Source organism: Gossypium hirsutum, chromosome D05 (genome assembly GCF_007990345.1).
Source record: "Gossypium hirsutum isolate 1008001.06 chromosome D05, Gossypium_hirsutum_v2.1, whole genome shotgun sequence".
NCBI lineage: Eukaryota > Viridiplantae > Streptophyta > Magnoliopsida > Malvales > Malvaceae > Gossypium > Gossypium hirsutum.
Window position 1 is genome coordinate 29,818,334 of NC_053441.1, and position 15,485 is coordinate 29,833,818.

The 15,485-nt window shown below is 33.0% G+C and overlaps 2 protein-coding genes across 2 annotated transcripts; one reads left to right on the plus strand and one right to left on the minus strand.

The window, feature by feature from the left end:
• Positions 1-3,672: 3,672 nt before the first annotated feature.
• Positions 3,673-8,413, plus strand: LOC107904388 (beta-glucosidase BoGH3B). Its single transcript, XM_016830744.2, has 12 exons — positions 3,673-3,828; positions 4,020-4,233; positions 4,699-4,903; positions 5,194-5,284; positions 5,410-5,552; positions 5,957-6,200; positions 6,391-6,495; positions 6,640-6,822; positions 7,035-7,239; positions 7,356-7,848; positions 8,018-8,097; positions 8,186-8,413. Exons 2-12 carry the CDS (start codon positions 4,020-4,022, stop codon positions 8,191-8,193), a joined length of 1,971 nt encoding a protein of 656 aa, XP_016686233.2. The 5' UTR covers positions 3,673-3,828; the 3' UTR covers positions 8,194-8,413.
• Positions 8,414-8,670: 257 nt separating this feature from the next.
• Positions 8,671-14,691, minus strand: LOC121217938 (sucrose-phosphatase 2). Its single transcript, XM_041094636.1, has 9 exons — positions 14,536-14,691; positions 14,363-14,449; positions 13,969-14,268; positions 12,906-13,007; positions 12,261-12,455; positions 11,110-11,400; positions 10,293-10,479; positions 9,200-9,246; positions 8,671-9,003 (listed from the first exon to the last, which is right to left on the minus strand). Exons 2-9 carry the CDS (start codon positions 14,420-14,422, stop codon positions 8,914-8,916), a joined length of 1,272 nt encoding a protein of 423 aa, XP_040950570.1. The 5' UTR covers positions 14,423-14,449; positions 14,536-14,691; the 3' UTR covers positions 8,671-8,913.
• Between the last annotated feature and the right edge of the window lie 794 nt (positions 14,692-15,485).

Genomic DNA, 15,485 nt, shown 5'->3' on the forward strand with positions numbered 1-15,485 from the left:
CATTTTATTATTAACCATTACTGCATGAGATTTATTTATTAACCGCGCATCAAGTATTAATCATTATTTTAAATATTTTAAACAATGTAAATTTTTTTTAAACTGGAGGTTAAATCTTGGGCTATTTTACCAAAAAAAGCCTTTTTTTTCAATATTTATCGAAATGGGCCGGTTTTTTAATTATTTACCGGAATGGGCCATTTTCAGCGAAATCGCGTCCACGTAAGCGCGATGTCAGGGTACATGTCAGGACATCGCGTCCACGTCAGCGCGATTTGCTGATGTGGACACAAGTCGCGTCCTTGAGGGAGCGATTTGCTGACGTGGCATGAACAGTTTATGTTTTTAAGCTTGGAAAACTTTGAAAGGCCATAACTTTTGGCTCGGTTGTCCGATTGAGACGATTTTTTTTTTGATTTTGAATAAATTTTCGAGATCTACGCGCTGAAAAACTGCTTAGAGATGAATAAAGACTAATTTGTAAAGTATAATTTGTTAGTTACGAGTATAGGGACTAAAGTGTAATTATTTCAAAATTAGCATGAAATTTTTATATTTAAGAATATTTGAATGTTATGGAAGGATGAAATTGAATTTGAATTGAAAAACGAAGCTTAGATTTGAAAATATGACTATTTAGGTTTTAGGGACTAAATTGAATAAAATGGAAAATTTTAGGAAACTTCTCAAAAGTGGAATGAGCTGACTTATACCTATAACAGGATGATATAAGACAATTCTGTAAAAAATATCCGGTGTTTACTTCAAATAAATAAGGAAAATAATGATTTGAATGTTTCAAAATTTAATTTTAAACTGAAAAAATCAAAATTTAGGGGCAAAAAGGGATCTTTTTCGACAAAAACTGCGGCAAACCGCCTTTGGCGGTTTGTCAGCGCGTATATCTCGAAAAGTTATTCGAAATAAAAAAAATCGTCTCAATCGGACAACCGAGCCAAAAGTTATGGCCTTTCAAAGTTTTCCAAGCTTAAAAACATAAACTGTTCATGCCACGTCAGCAAATCGCTCCCTCAAGGACGCGATTTGTGTCCACGTAAGCAAATCGCGCTGACGTGGACGCGATGTCCTGACAGTACCCTGACATCGCGCTTACGTGGACGTGATTTCGCGGAAAATGGCCCATTCCGGTAAATAATTAAAAAACCGGCCCATTTTGGTAAATATTGAAAAAAAGGGCTTTTTTTGGTCATTTGCCCTAAATCTTGGACTAGCAAATTTTTAGAGTTTAATAAAGTGGGTTAAATCGAATTTAGAAAATATTTGATCAATCCTTCAACATGGTTAATTTAGTAATTTTCTTTCTACTTGAAAAAAAACCTTTCCAACAAAAGTAATTGTATGGAAAGTTATGAGGTAAAAGTAAAAATCGAAGTTGATATGTTAGTTTTAGATGGTAGTTGTTTTTATTTATTTATTTAAAAATAAGTAAATTAGTTTTTATATATTAAATTAAAGGATAAATTAGTTTTTTTTGGTTTAAAAATTTTATCTATTTGTACTGTTAAAAACTAGCGTGGTTGACGAAATAAACAATGACACATGACATGCTACTTATATCTCATGTCGATACGTAGAGATTAGTTTTTAATAATAGAAATGAATGAAAATTTTAACAAAAAAATCAATTTACTTTTTTAACTAACATGTAAGGATTAATTTATCTATTTTTTTTATTAAAAGAAGTAAAATACAATCCAAAACATAATACAATTTCCATGGTACTTCTACCAAAAATAGTGAAGTAAAAGAATCTATCAACAAACCACCCCACAGTTGGTGGAAAGCCCGACGTAGGGAGGAGAAACCACCTGACATGGGGGATACGTATGGTTCGCCTTAGGAGGTCATATGTCCTTTTAAGGATATTTTACCTAATACTATCAGAAACTCAAAATTTCCCGATATTCAAGAAGAAGAGTAGTATGGTTTTCATTTACAAGATGGAGATATGTTACTGATTTGATTGATGGAATTTCACCAATTAAATACTCGGATAGAATTGTGTCCCTCATGGAGAGTAGCATGGCCAAGACCATCATCGCCAAGCTGCTTGGGAGAAACTTTGGGTTTAATGCATTGCAGAAGACGATTTTCACTCTCTACAAACTTTTATGGACTTTTCAGCTCATGGTCCTTGGGAAGGAGTACTACATAGCAAGCTTTTCCCTCAATGTTATGGTCCAACATAACATTTTCGTCGTAATGTTATTATGTAGTTTATCAAAGTCGAAAAGATTAAAAAAAAAAATCACTCATCACTACTAATAAATAATTTTTAAAAAGTTAAGGGTTAATAATTCATTTTAGAAATAAAAATTAATCATTCACAACTACTAATAAATAATTTTTTAAAAAGTTAAGTATTAATAATTCATTTTAGAAATAAAATAGATTCAGTCGTATACATACGCGAGGAAGGTAATAAAAAAAGAAGAAGAAGATAAATTATTCTATTTATTTGTAATATCGAGATTGAATACAAGTTATAAAATAATTACGTTATTATTTCCTGAATCTCAAATAAATTAACATACAAATCAAATGTTTGTTGGAGTGGTAAAGTTCAAGTTTTATTTTGTTGATAGAACATGTTCAAACCTCATTATTTGTAACTTTTTATTGGTTTTATTTAAAATGCAAAGATTAAGTACCGTGTAAGAATATAACTTATTTAAAATATATAATGGTAGTTTAGTAATTTCTCCAACTGAGTTTATGTTTGATTAGCTTATGATACTTAGTTAAAGATTTAAATAATAATATAGATTCTTTTTAACCAAAAATTGATATTGTTTGGATAATATATAGTGAAGTAAGATAGGAGGACTGAAGCACGCTAATGCTACATTTGGTAGAGGTATTATTTTTGACACATGTTTTAGTATATGAGTTAACTATAAACTAATTTGATTGATAATATTTAGCCACTCTCATGAGTTATTTTTAGCAAAGAGAATGAAGAAATTTCGCTTATTTTGAAGAGGTTTTGTTTTTACAAGAGTTATTATTCATCTTTCTGATTTCACATGTATTAAATATCCTTTATTTGGTAGAGTGAAAAGAAAATTTAGAAAATTTAAGGGGTAGAGAGAAAATTCATCTTTCCCTTTCATTAAACACGTTTGAGATTTTTTTTAACTAGCAAATAAATACATAATAAATTATATAGCAATTATATATATAGCTTCACTATAAATTAATAAAGATAAATATTACATGAAACATGTTTCATTAATAAAATTATTATAAAAATAAAAATAAATTATTAATTTCATAGATATCAACTAGAACTAATTTTTTTTTGTTGTTGTTGTTTATGTATAAACATAGTAATAAAAATAATGATAGTTGGCATTCAAAGAAAATGGGCAAAATAAAGACGATTGGATCAACTAATCCTTAGAGCCAATCAAGATTATGAAAGAAATGGAAACCCCCCACTTTTCAACTACACTCATTTACTCAGCTCTCACGTTTTTTAATTTTTTTAAAATCTTAAAAATATAAAAATAATAATACTACTGAAAAAATAAGTATTTTATTATTACAAATTGGTAAATTCAACGGATCCGATTTTTAATCCATATTTTTATCTATTTATTAATTTTTTAAACTTTTTTAATAAAAAAGGAAAACCGTCCCTTTTAATAATATATTGATTCTGTCTCCTCTTTCAAGTTTTCACCTTCAAATAAAAGAAAAAGCCAAAAACCAAAAATCTAGACTTTGTTGCATAAATTAAAGCATTTCACTGATATATTACTTTCTTTCTCAGCTAAAAGGGTTATCATTATTTTGCTTTCATATGTAAGATTTCTTCATTCTTTTTTTCCCTTTTGTTTAAGGCAATTTAGTAGCTATCGTGTTCTTGGTTTCTTAACTTAAGATGCTAACCATGTTCCTACTCTTTCACCCATCCTGTTTGGATGCCGAGAAAACTTCAAAAACTTTGGTGCTTATATCGTCTGAAATACTGGGTTTTTATTCTTTTTTTTTAGATGGGGATAAGTTTGGTGAAGCTGGTGGTGTGGGTTTCATGGTTGGCAATGGCGGTGGGAGCTGAGTATGTAAAGTACAAAGATCCCAAGCAACCAGTAGCTGCTAGAATTAAGGATCTAATGTCCAAAATGACACTGGCTGAGAAGATTGGTCAAATGGCCCAGATTGATAGAAGTGTTGCTACTGAACAGATACTCAGAGATTACTCCGTTGGTAATAATAATTTTCACCATTTTTATTTTTATTTTTGATCCTTTGTTTTAGTTCTGGTTACTGTTTTTGGCAATGATTTTCATCCCTTTTTTTGTGGGTTCTGATTATTGTTTGTTGATGGGGTGGTCTGCCACAGTTTGTATGTAGTAACCTTAAAATAGTAAAAATATTATGATACCACATTTTAGAAAGTAATGCTCATTATTATCTACTCATACTTTTATTGCTTAAAGTTATAGTTTGGGTATACTTGAATGTTGGTTCATTGTCAATCTTTTGATCTGATATGTTCGGATTTTTCTTTCTCTTTGATGATGTACACATGGTAGGGACATATTCGGGTGATCCTCTATATATATATTAAAAAAATTGAGTATGCCTATACTTGGCAGTCAACCCGAAGGCCGGATAACATAGTTGTATCAGTTTACAGTTAAGATTTGACAGCATTTGTTTCCTTCACAGGGAGTGTGTTAAGTGGTGGTGGAAGCGAACCGCTTCCAGAGGCTAAGGCTGAGGATTGGATCAATATGGTTAATGCTTTTCAGAACGGATCTCTGTCTAGTCGTTTAGGAATTCCTATGATTTATGGCATTGATGCTATTCATGGACATAACAATGTTTACAATGCTACAATATTTCCACATAACGTGGGGCTCGGTGCAACCGGGTAAGCATAGATTTTGATTCAGTTTCTGCTGATATTTGTCGTAGAATCATTAAATTACTGTCCTTTTTCACTCTTTAACCTTCCATTCTTTAGTTGAAAGCTTAGAAACGATGTTGCCATCAAAAGAAACAAAGAGGATTACATTAGTAACAGTTTTGGGTCAATTAAATGATGTCACATTTATATCTTCATTCGAGGAACTTCACTATCATTTTCCTGAAAGGAAAGATAGAGTCAAGCTAATATTGCTCCTCAATTCAACCATAAACTCCATTCAAATGAATATGCAGAGATCCTGAGCTGGTGAAGAAGATTGGTGCTGCAACTGCTCTTGAAGTGAGAGCTACCGGGATTCCTTATGTTTTTGCTCCATGCATTGCGGTATTTACATACTTTTTATAAGATCAGACAGTTGCGTCTAGTAATTTCAACTCTTCTGCATGCTTGCTGCATCTGAATTCACCACGCTGCAATACAACCCTTTTTTCTTGGCGTTTTCTTTATAGGTATGTAGAGATCCAAGGTGGGGTCGGTGTTATGAAAGCTACAGTGAGGATCATAAAGTTGTGGAACAGATGACTGATATCATACTTGGGTTGCAAGGAGATCCTCCTACGTCACGCAAGGGGGTTCCATACGTTGGTGGGAAGTATGAAACTTTTCCAAGTTAACATACTTTCATATTGTAGAATTGTATATACTCTTAGAATTCCTTTGATAATGGTTCTAACTCCAAGGAGCTACTCTTCTAAGTTTCTTTTTCTAATGCCATAGATTCACACTCCTCGTCATACTCTTCAAAGTCCAGTGATCTAGATAAGTACTAGATTCAATCTTGCATTGCTTTCCCTTTTCATTTGCCTCGGATGCTCCCTGAATATCATGGTTTATATAGTCTTCTTGTTAGTCACGGATAGTACAATCTGCAGCTTATATTTGGTATGGCATCACTAATGATGCCTCGATATCATATACTGTGTAAATAATATAGTGTGTGCCATCATGTTTATAGTGCTTGTTTTCCCTCTTTATTCTGTTCTTCCTTTCTGTCAGGGGCAAGGTTGCTGCTTGTGCGAAGCACTTTGTAGGTGATGGTGGGACAACTGGGGGCATCAATGAAAACAACACCGTGATTGACATGCATGGGTTGCTTAGCATGTACATGCCTGCCTATTCTCAATCTATCATCAAGGGTGTTTCGACAGTCATGGTTTCCTACTCCAGCTGGAATGGGCAAAAGATGCATGCAAACCGTGAGCTGATTTCTGGTTTCCTTAAGAACACTCTTAAGTTTAAGGTTGAGCCTTGTTACAGATCTTTATCAGTAACAAAAATTTGCAAATTTAGAACATAATGGAAATCCCATTATTCTTTAAAATATTGGACCAAAATATTGATATATCCGTATTATCTTAAAGGAAGAACTGCTAATTTTGTACTATGATATTTTCCTGTTAATGCAAATTGTTGTTCCAATGGATTTTCAGGGTTTTGTAATATCAGATTGGCAGGGAATAGACAGGATCACCTCACCACCACATGCGAACTATACATACTCTGTTCAAGCTGCGATTCAAGCTGGGATCGACATGGTTAGTAGCTTCTGCATAGACGTGTTTCAAATAAAATCGAAGATAACTGCTTTCTTGCAATTATTTTGTTTAGTGTAAAACTCGGACGTTGACAGCATGTGGATGCATTCTAAGACTTGGAGTCTCTTGATCCGTGTTCTGCAGGTCATGGTCCCCTTCAACCTTACCGAGTTCGTAGACGATCTAACCTATCTAGTGGATAGCAAAGTTATTCTGATGGATCGTATTGATGATGCGGTGCAAAGAATTTTGCAAGTCAAATTCACTATGGGACTCTTTGAGACACCTATGGCTGATTTTAGTCTAGTTAATGAGCTCGGAAGCCAGGTTGGTTAGTAAATTGTAACATGCGAGATTATTTTCATCTCTGTCCAGTTTTCTTTGGTTGTATAAATCCAAAATTTAATATCCATTACCTTGTTTTCCGTAAGTCAATCATTATATTTGTTGGTCTTTCTAATTTTCTGCAAACCATTGTCGAAATGCTCTTCTGTAAAAGTTGTATGCTTTAAATGATTTGATATCCCATACTTACTTAGGCACATAGAGACTTGGCAAGGGAAGCTGTGAGAAAATCACTTGTATTGCTGAAGAACGGGAAACCTGGAAGTACACCTCTACTGCCCCTTCCAAAGAAAGCTTCAAAGATCCTAGTTGCTGGCACCCATGCTGATAATTTGGGTTATCAATGTGGTGGATGGACAATTAATTGGCAAGGATTCAATGGCAATAACTCTACAAGGGGTATGCTTTACTTTATTTATCTATATGCTTTACTTTATTTATCTATCTTTCGAAACACCGCCAGCTCACAAGATTTCGACTGCAATAAATTTACTAATATTTCTTTCCATGACTAGGGACAACAATCCTCGGTGCCATAAAATCTACTGTTGAACGGAGCACTGAAATTGTTTTCCGTGAGAGCCCTGATGCCAACTTTGTGAAATCTAACAAATTTGATTATGCAATTGTTGTTGTTGGTGAGCCCCCTTACGCTGAGACTGCGGGAGATAGCACAAACCTTACGATGATAGACCCTGGCCCAAGTGCCATTAACAATGTCTGCGGTACTGTCAAGTGTGTGGTTGTTATCATTTCCGGCAGACCAATCGTGATTGAACCATATGTTTCTGCCATTGATGCTCTAGTGGCAGCATGGTTACCTGGCACTGAAGGCCAAGGTGTGACTGATGTCCTTTACGGGGACTACAGATTCAGTGGAAAACTTCCGAGAACATGGTTCAAAACTGTAGATCAATTACCGATGAATGTGGGAGATTCACACTATGATCCACTCTTCCCCTTGGGATTCGGACTTAAAACCGAGTCGGGCGCGAGCATTGTTTCAAGGTATTCACCATTAACTTATTTCGATAACTATTCATGCATGCATGTGAAAAACTTCCTGCCTGTGGATGAAATGTCATGGATGCCATTAATTAGCGATGGTTTCGGAATGAACTATCTGATTAATTGCATGTATGTTCCATACTTACATGGTTGATGGTGTTCTCGATAGGTCGACGTCATCTGCAACTCCGAGAAGGCCAGGCTTGTTTATCTTTATGATAACCGTAACTCTGAGTTTCTATATCACCGGTAATCTTCCATGCTTTTGAATGGATTTCACTTTTAAAGCCTTATATTCATTCGAGTTGTCGATGAATCTGTTCGATAAATTTGGCAGGTAAATAGTTGCCGAATTACTGAGAGTTTTATGTTGAAGACGGCTGCACCCGAGGTGGTAGGAGTCATTCGGACCCGAGGCTGGACCAGTTTAGGCATTGCTCAACATTCTATCCAGTCGAAGTGATGTTAAATGAAGTTGGTAGTAGCAGTTTCAGCCCATTCTCTATTGTAGAAACCATTGGTACTTCGAACATCTTATCAATGTACTGAATCACCTTTATTTTTATTGCGATCTCATTTATTTAAATTATTTGCAATTTCTTGTCTTTTATTTTTTAGATAAATGTTAGGAAACAACTTAGGAGAAATTAAAGATTCTCATTATCTTCCCAAGTCTATAAAATATGATAATCTAATTTATGAATCGAAATTTTAATCCAACTATTTTTTTTAACCAAAATCAAAGAACTTATGATTATCTTCTGAAAATTTTTCAAACCAACAATTTCAACGAAATCTTTCAATTTTTTATTTATATTTAACTGATATAACCGATTAATATTTTATAATATATAATAATTAAATATTAAATAGTAGGACAATTAAAGTCAATCAGTTCGATTATGAAATTCAATAACTGATAACCGACTGGCATAATAAAATTAACCAACCCTACACTCAATTTAACTGCCAAAACCATTTAAACTGAAACCGACCTAACCGAATTGATTGGTTAAGTCGGTTTTAACCAACTTATGCTCTCCCCTACCTGCTCAGGTAGCGGGCTTAGAGAAACCAAACAATTCGGGGCTTTGTTTCCAAACCATCCAACCATGTCTGATGTATGTGCATCCATGTGAAGCCTTCTTCAGCTTGCTGAAATCGAAGAGCATACAAAAATATCAGTTAATGACTGTTATCAAACCTGTTAACTATTTATTTTTCTTGAAGTACTCAAATTTAACACTTGCATTCGATATATGGGCATAAAAACCTATGTTGGAGATGTATACAAGCCCGATTAAACCGATAACTAGAAATGAATTAAGTTAATGCATGGGAGAGGGGATACCTTTGTATTCAGTAAGACTGTTGTAAGACAGCAATGTCTTTCCTCACCTGGAAAGATGATTAAGAAATAGCTCATGAGAAACATCTACAATTTTTCAATTTTTTATTTTTCTTAAAAAGAAGTTGGTTGGTAAAAGAGAATACAAAAAGAACTCAGAGGCCCCATTCATGCAGCTATCTTTAAGAGAATATATTTTAACAAATCTAGGTGTTGGATCACAACATTATGAATTGATAAAGCCGCCTTTAAGAGAAAGCATTCAACAGGTCTAGGGTTTGAATCACAACCTCTGCTGTACTGGGAAAAAAAATGGTATACACGTAATGAATTGAACAGTAAGATGTTGGCCACTTAACAATTTTCATGAAAGCTATTTCCAGGAGGCTCTGCTTATGTGCTAGCTCCAAATCAAAATGTTGAGCTACTTTCTTGTTTTACAGGTTAGAGAGAATCACAAACAGAAGAAAACTATTTCCAGGAGACTCTGTTTATGTTATTTTGACTCCTGATTTTTCTTAAAGCACTTGTGTCCGACATTGATACCCGAACATTTTTGGGTATGAACCTTCAAGGACCTCTAAATACATGAAAAACTTTGAAAAAGATTAATTATATCCCTGTTGGATATATATCTGTATCCAACATGAATGGTATAGCAAAAAATGCTAATATCCAACATGAATGCTAAAACGGTTCGAACTACTATTTGATACTCGAACTATGTCATTGATCAATTTGCATATTTGACCCAAAGAAGCCAATGAACATGCACTGTTTCTAAAAAGCCACATTAGTTCCCAAAACAGAAAACTTATTATTTTTTAAATCAAACCTCAAAATAGAAAAGAAAAAAGAAGACCTGATAAAATAGGGATTATAAAGACACCTGGGTTCGAGTAACATAGGTCATTCCTGTGTTTCAACATGTCAGATATTTTTTCTATTTTTTGTGGTCTTGTGTATCCAGTACGTATCTTATCATGTCAGAACCATATTCATGTCTGACACTTCAACACTTCCCGGTCAAAGGTGTCGGTGGTTCATAAGGAAAAAGATGTGGGATTATAAAGAGTAAAGATCAAACAAATCATACCAGTTGACTCCCATTTATCAAACTTCACAAGCCACGCATCTGAACCAATCTGTGATGTTGAAACGCGATCCAGCCAAATACAATATTGTTTTCCTTGTTTATCCCCATATAATCTTTCCATCATATCTTTGCACTTGCTCATTGGTTGCTCAGTTCCAGAGGGATGGACAAAAGTACCTAATGGATACTAAACAGAAAAGACTTGATCAATTAACTATCAGCTATTCGAGTTTTTTTTTTTAAATGAACATAAATCTATGAACTCCTAAATATATGAAAATCTTTTAAAAAGTTTAACATACTTACGCTGATCACATATCCGTGTTCAACACTTACATCCAACTAGCATAGCTGGACAAGATCAAGCTATGGACATATAGACATCCAAGCAGAGATTATCAGGTCATTGCAAATCTTAGTTAGAGATGACAATGGGTTGAATATCTATCTATCTATCTATATATTTTTGTAATATTTGAATTCACATTACTTTAAAAGTTGAATCCATTTATTATCCATATCAAATCCAAGTGTCACTATCCGAATTCAAATAGCATTAACCTATCAAATATCCAAATTCATTAAATATCTAAATCTAACAAGTCAAAAAATTAAAAATTAAAGTGGACTCAGATAATGGACATCCAAGAGTTAATATTTGCATCTGTTTTGGATAATATTAATTATAATATCTTAATCCAAATATTATTCAAATCTGTAAAAGAGTTTTCATAAATATTTGAATCTGCACTATCCCATCCCTATTCATAGCAAAACAAATATTAAATCAATGAAAGAGAAGAGAAAAAAGACATACAAAGCTTGATTTAAGATTCTGCAAAATCTGATCAGACTTCTCAACTTCAGCACGTCGCCATCGCTCGTAAAGCAAATAGAACTTCACAACTTCATAACCAGGACTCAAAACATTTACTCTGCATTTTCCCCAATCTTTGATATCTCTGGGAGACACATTTGGACCAATAGAGAATTTCCCAATGGCTTGTATTATTCCAGATGCACATCTCTCAGTCGAATGGATTATGTTGGGATTGTTTCTCGCATTTTCAGCACACCACTGTAATAACTCTTCTTGTGCATTGCCAACCTGAAGAATGGAAACGATAATAGGTTGAAAGCTGCATAATAAGCAATGAAACTGTTCAGTTTAGTGCAATTTTGAAAGAATTTGTGGTTAATTAATGAAATATCCTAATCAAAGCAGCAAAACTGCTTTAAATTTTAATCCGATTATTATCTAGACTAAATTCGATTACTACCATCCAAATCCATTTTAAGTAACATCATCAACCTGATATCTGAATCTGCTAAATATCTGAATTTACAAAGTCAAGATAATTTTAGAAACAAAGTGGATAATAGACTTAGATATCCAAATTTGAATCCATTATCCACAATAGCATAATGGATTCAAATAGTCATTTCAGATATCTATATCCATTATCTGCAAAAATAAAGCGGATTCAGATAATGGATATTCACAAATTAATATCAGCATCCGCTGTAATTAGAATATCCGAATTTGGTTATTATACGAATCCACAAATATCAAATCCACACCATCCATTGCCATCCCTAATTCAATACCATTAATAACTGAACCAACCAAAACCAAATTTCACTGATTTGGTCAGTTAAGTTCATTGGTAAACTATTTACATAGTATTTTAAATTTATTTTAACTAATTTAGAAATAAAATATTCATTTTTATATTATTAAACATTAAAAATTAAATATAAAATAAATTTTGATTCGGTTCGTTTCAATTCAATTCGATTAATTGTAGTTTTTCAACTTATGAATTGCAAACAGAATCGAATGCATTCAAGTCATACCCAAATTGAAACTGAATCAAATTAAACAAAAATCTAATAAAAAACAAGCCAAACACTGAGATTTGATTTGATTTTTGCTTTTATAATTTTTTTTCTCAACCGTATGCTTACCATCACACCATATACGTCAGGAACAGTGAAAAGTTCAGCATCATTTCCAGAGTCACCACAAACAAGTGAACTAAGTGGAACTCTTCCATTAGCTTTAAGCTTTCTCTGCAAATATGCAAGCGCTTGGCCTTTATCAGCACCTTTTGGTAATACATCCAATGCTGTCCCATGGCTATAAATTATTTTAACATCTAGCTGCCAAAAGAGGATATTAAGATCAAAAACCATTTATGAGACACCATTAAATATCTATGATGTCAAGATTCTTCATTTTTCTTAAAGCATCCACGTGTGACATATTCAATATATCGGTGTAAGAACTAAGTTGCTTTGACTTGAGTGTCTATCAGATATGGATATCTGTTTGATACGGGTATCATAAAAATTTTCTAAGTTTTTCCATATATTTAGAAGATCTTTGGAGGTTTTATTTCATATCCATATATTGGACATGAGTGTCAACTTTCAAATATTGTATGTCAAGAAAAATGAAAAGTAGAGTAACATAGTACAAGGTAGAAGTGTTCCCAGACCAGGCAGCCGCCCGAAAAATTTTCAAATCCCTTACCCAAACATGCTTTCTCATGCAAATTTTCTTATCTCATGAATAAGTATATTTCATTAAAAAGAAACACACAATCTCACCTTGTGTTTTTCTAGACTTTCTGAAAGTGCCTTGATTACTTCTAATGAATTAGGCTTCTCCAAGAAAAAGCTAACCTTGTGAGGTCGTTGCTCGGTGCCTGACTGCAAAGAAAACACGAAGTTGTTAGCTTTTGTAATGATTATCTATCTTTATATTACTTGAACCTGGATGTGAGTGATAGGGCTACATATTCAACATGGGTACACTTAATTTTCAAAACCTTTTTCATGTGTTACATCCAGATATATAATATATATATATCAGACAGAAGAATTTCAAGAAAAACAAAGAGTAAAAGCAAAATAGATTTTCGAACATACTCATATATGACTCTCCAAATACATGAAAAAACGTTAAAAATTTGACCATACGCATACCATATACATGTCCATATCTGATATACCTGAATCCGAATAAAATAGGTGTGCACTCTAATATAATTACCATCTATAAACTAAAACTCTTACACTTTGTTATTCAAAATTGTCAAGAGTCACTTCCAATGAAATATTTTCTTTAAAGGAAAAACGAGTTTTGTTAGAAAAACCAAAAACAAGGAGTTTCAAAATAAAGGGGGGAGGGAACTGATACAAATAAAACTAATTCCAAAGACGAATTAGCCACTAGCAAAAACACCCAACCTGAGAAAGGTGCTCAAATCTCCTACAAGGAACAAGCTTAACCTATTTCGTTCAAGTTCGAATTCAAATTTTCAACACCTAATTAAGAATAAAAAACATATACTAAAAAGAACTCGATTAGGCTTTTAAAGCACTCCAGTCAAATATTATGATACTCGAATTGAACTCATTCGAGCTATTCGAACTTATTCGAGAAAGACTGAAACATATTTCTTTTTGAATCGAACTCGAATAGCTTATGAGCCCAGGTTCTCATTTAGAAGTAATTGTACCAAAATTCATGTTTGACAGGTAAGTGTCGATCTTTGAAAAGTTCGTATACTATTCGAGTCTGAGCTCGATCCTCAGCTGAACTGGAAACAAAAGCTAAATTGGCATTTTTTCTTGCGAAAATAAATAAATGAAGAGTAAAGAAACATGCCTGAGGAATAAGCTGAGGAAACTTAGCAGTTTCCTGAGTAATAATATCTCTGTCCCAATTGAGATTCAAATGTTGCTCCCAATCATAATCAGGCACCATTGGTTCACCATAAGCAATCTCGGTTCCCACGGACATTATGGTTATATCTGGGGTCAAAAGGGGCTTCTCATTCCTCAGCTGTTTATAAATCGTCGGCGACCTTCCAGTGGAATACACCAGCAAAGAATCGTGGCGATAATAGGCTTCCCAAAGAGCGTTGAATCGAAGAAGAGAAAGGTTCTTTGGGTCTTCATGATCGACCTGGAAATTGAAAAAGAGAGATGAAAATCACTTGGAATTCAATGATTGATTTTAATTTATGAAACGTGGATTTTTTTTTCCCTTTTTTGAATACCATTGTGAAATCAAGATCTGAAACTATCATGAGGCGGGGAGGGCCATTGAGACGATCCATGGGTGGTGGTTTAAGTTAGTTGTTCCACTGCAAATTCACCGTGTTTGATGAGAAATTTTGGTTTAAAATGGAAAAGAGAAAACAGAGAAGGGACAATGTGGGGAAGAAATTACCAGGCTATTTCAATGGAGATAGGTGGGTTGAGGACAGAAATTGCCATGAAAACGGAAGCAAACAGAGAGAAGACTCCACTATAGTCTCTATGATACTGTAGGGACGACTGAAAGGGACTACATTCCTCACTGTAAATGTTTGTTTACCTATTCGTCACTCAACCTTCATAAATTTTCATTTTGGATATTGAAAATAAAAATTTTACAGTATGATCACTGTTTGTTACATACTTTTCTCATTTTAGTCAACCCTTGTTAATATGTCATTATATGCACACAATTTTAGTCACCCAGTTTTATTAATTTTTTATTTTATCACTTATTTTCCTTTTTAGAATTAAATTTATTTTTTTCGTAGAATTGAGTTATTTAGTTGTTGAGATGAAACTCAAGTTTTTCCTTTATAACTCAGTTTCTCTGTAAAAACCCAAGTAATTCTTTATAAAGTTGTAAGTTTTCTACGAAAGAATTAAAATTAATTCTAAAATAAAAAAATTAAAGGAAATTTAAAAATAAAAAGTTTTTCCTATAAAAACCCAAGTAGTTTCTTACAAAACCTAAGTTTTCTCTATTAGTAAAAAAATTAAAATCAATTCTGAAAAGGAAATGAAAAAATAAATTAATTTTTCTTGTAAAAATTCAAGTTTTTTCTACAAAAACTCAAAGTAATTCCATGTAAAATCCAAAATTTTTTCCCTTCCATTTTATTGAGAAAAACAGAAATTAATTCTAAAAAAATTAAAAAAATGAATTTTCTAACCTAGATTTTCTCTGGGTTTCCTTATTGAAAAAAAAAAACTAAATTTAATTCTTGAATAAAAATAAAAGAAATTAAAAAGATAAGATAGTTACCAAAATGAAAATTCACTAAAGTTAGTTGACTAAAATGAGTGTATGTAATGACAAATTAACGGTAAGTGATTAAAATAATAAAAGTATATAAACAGCAG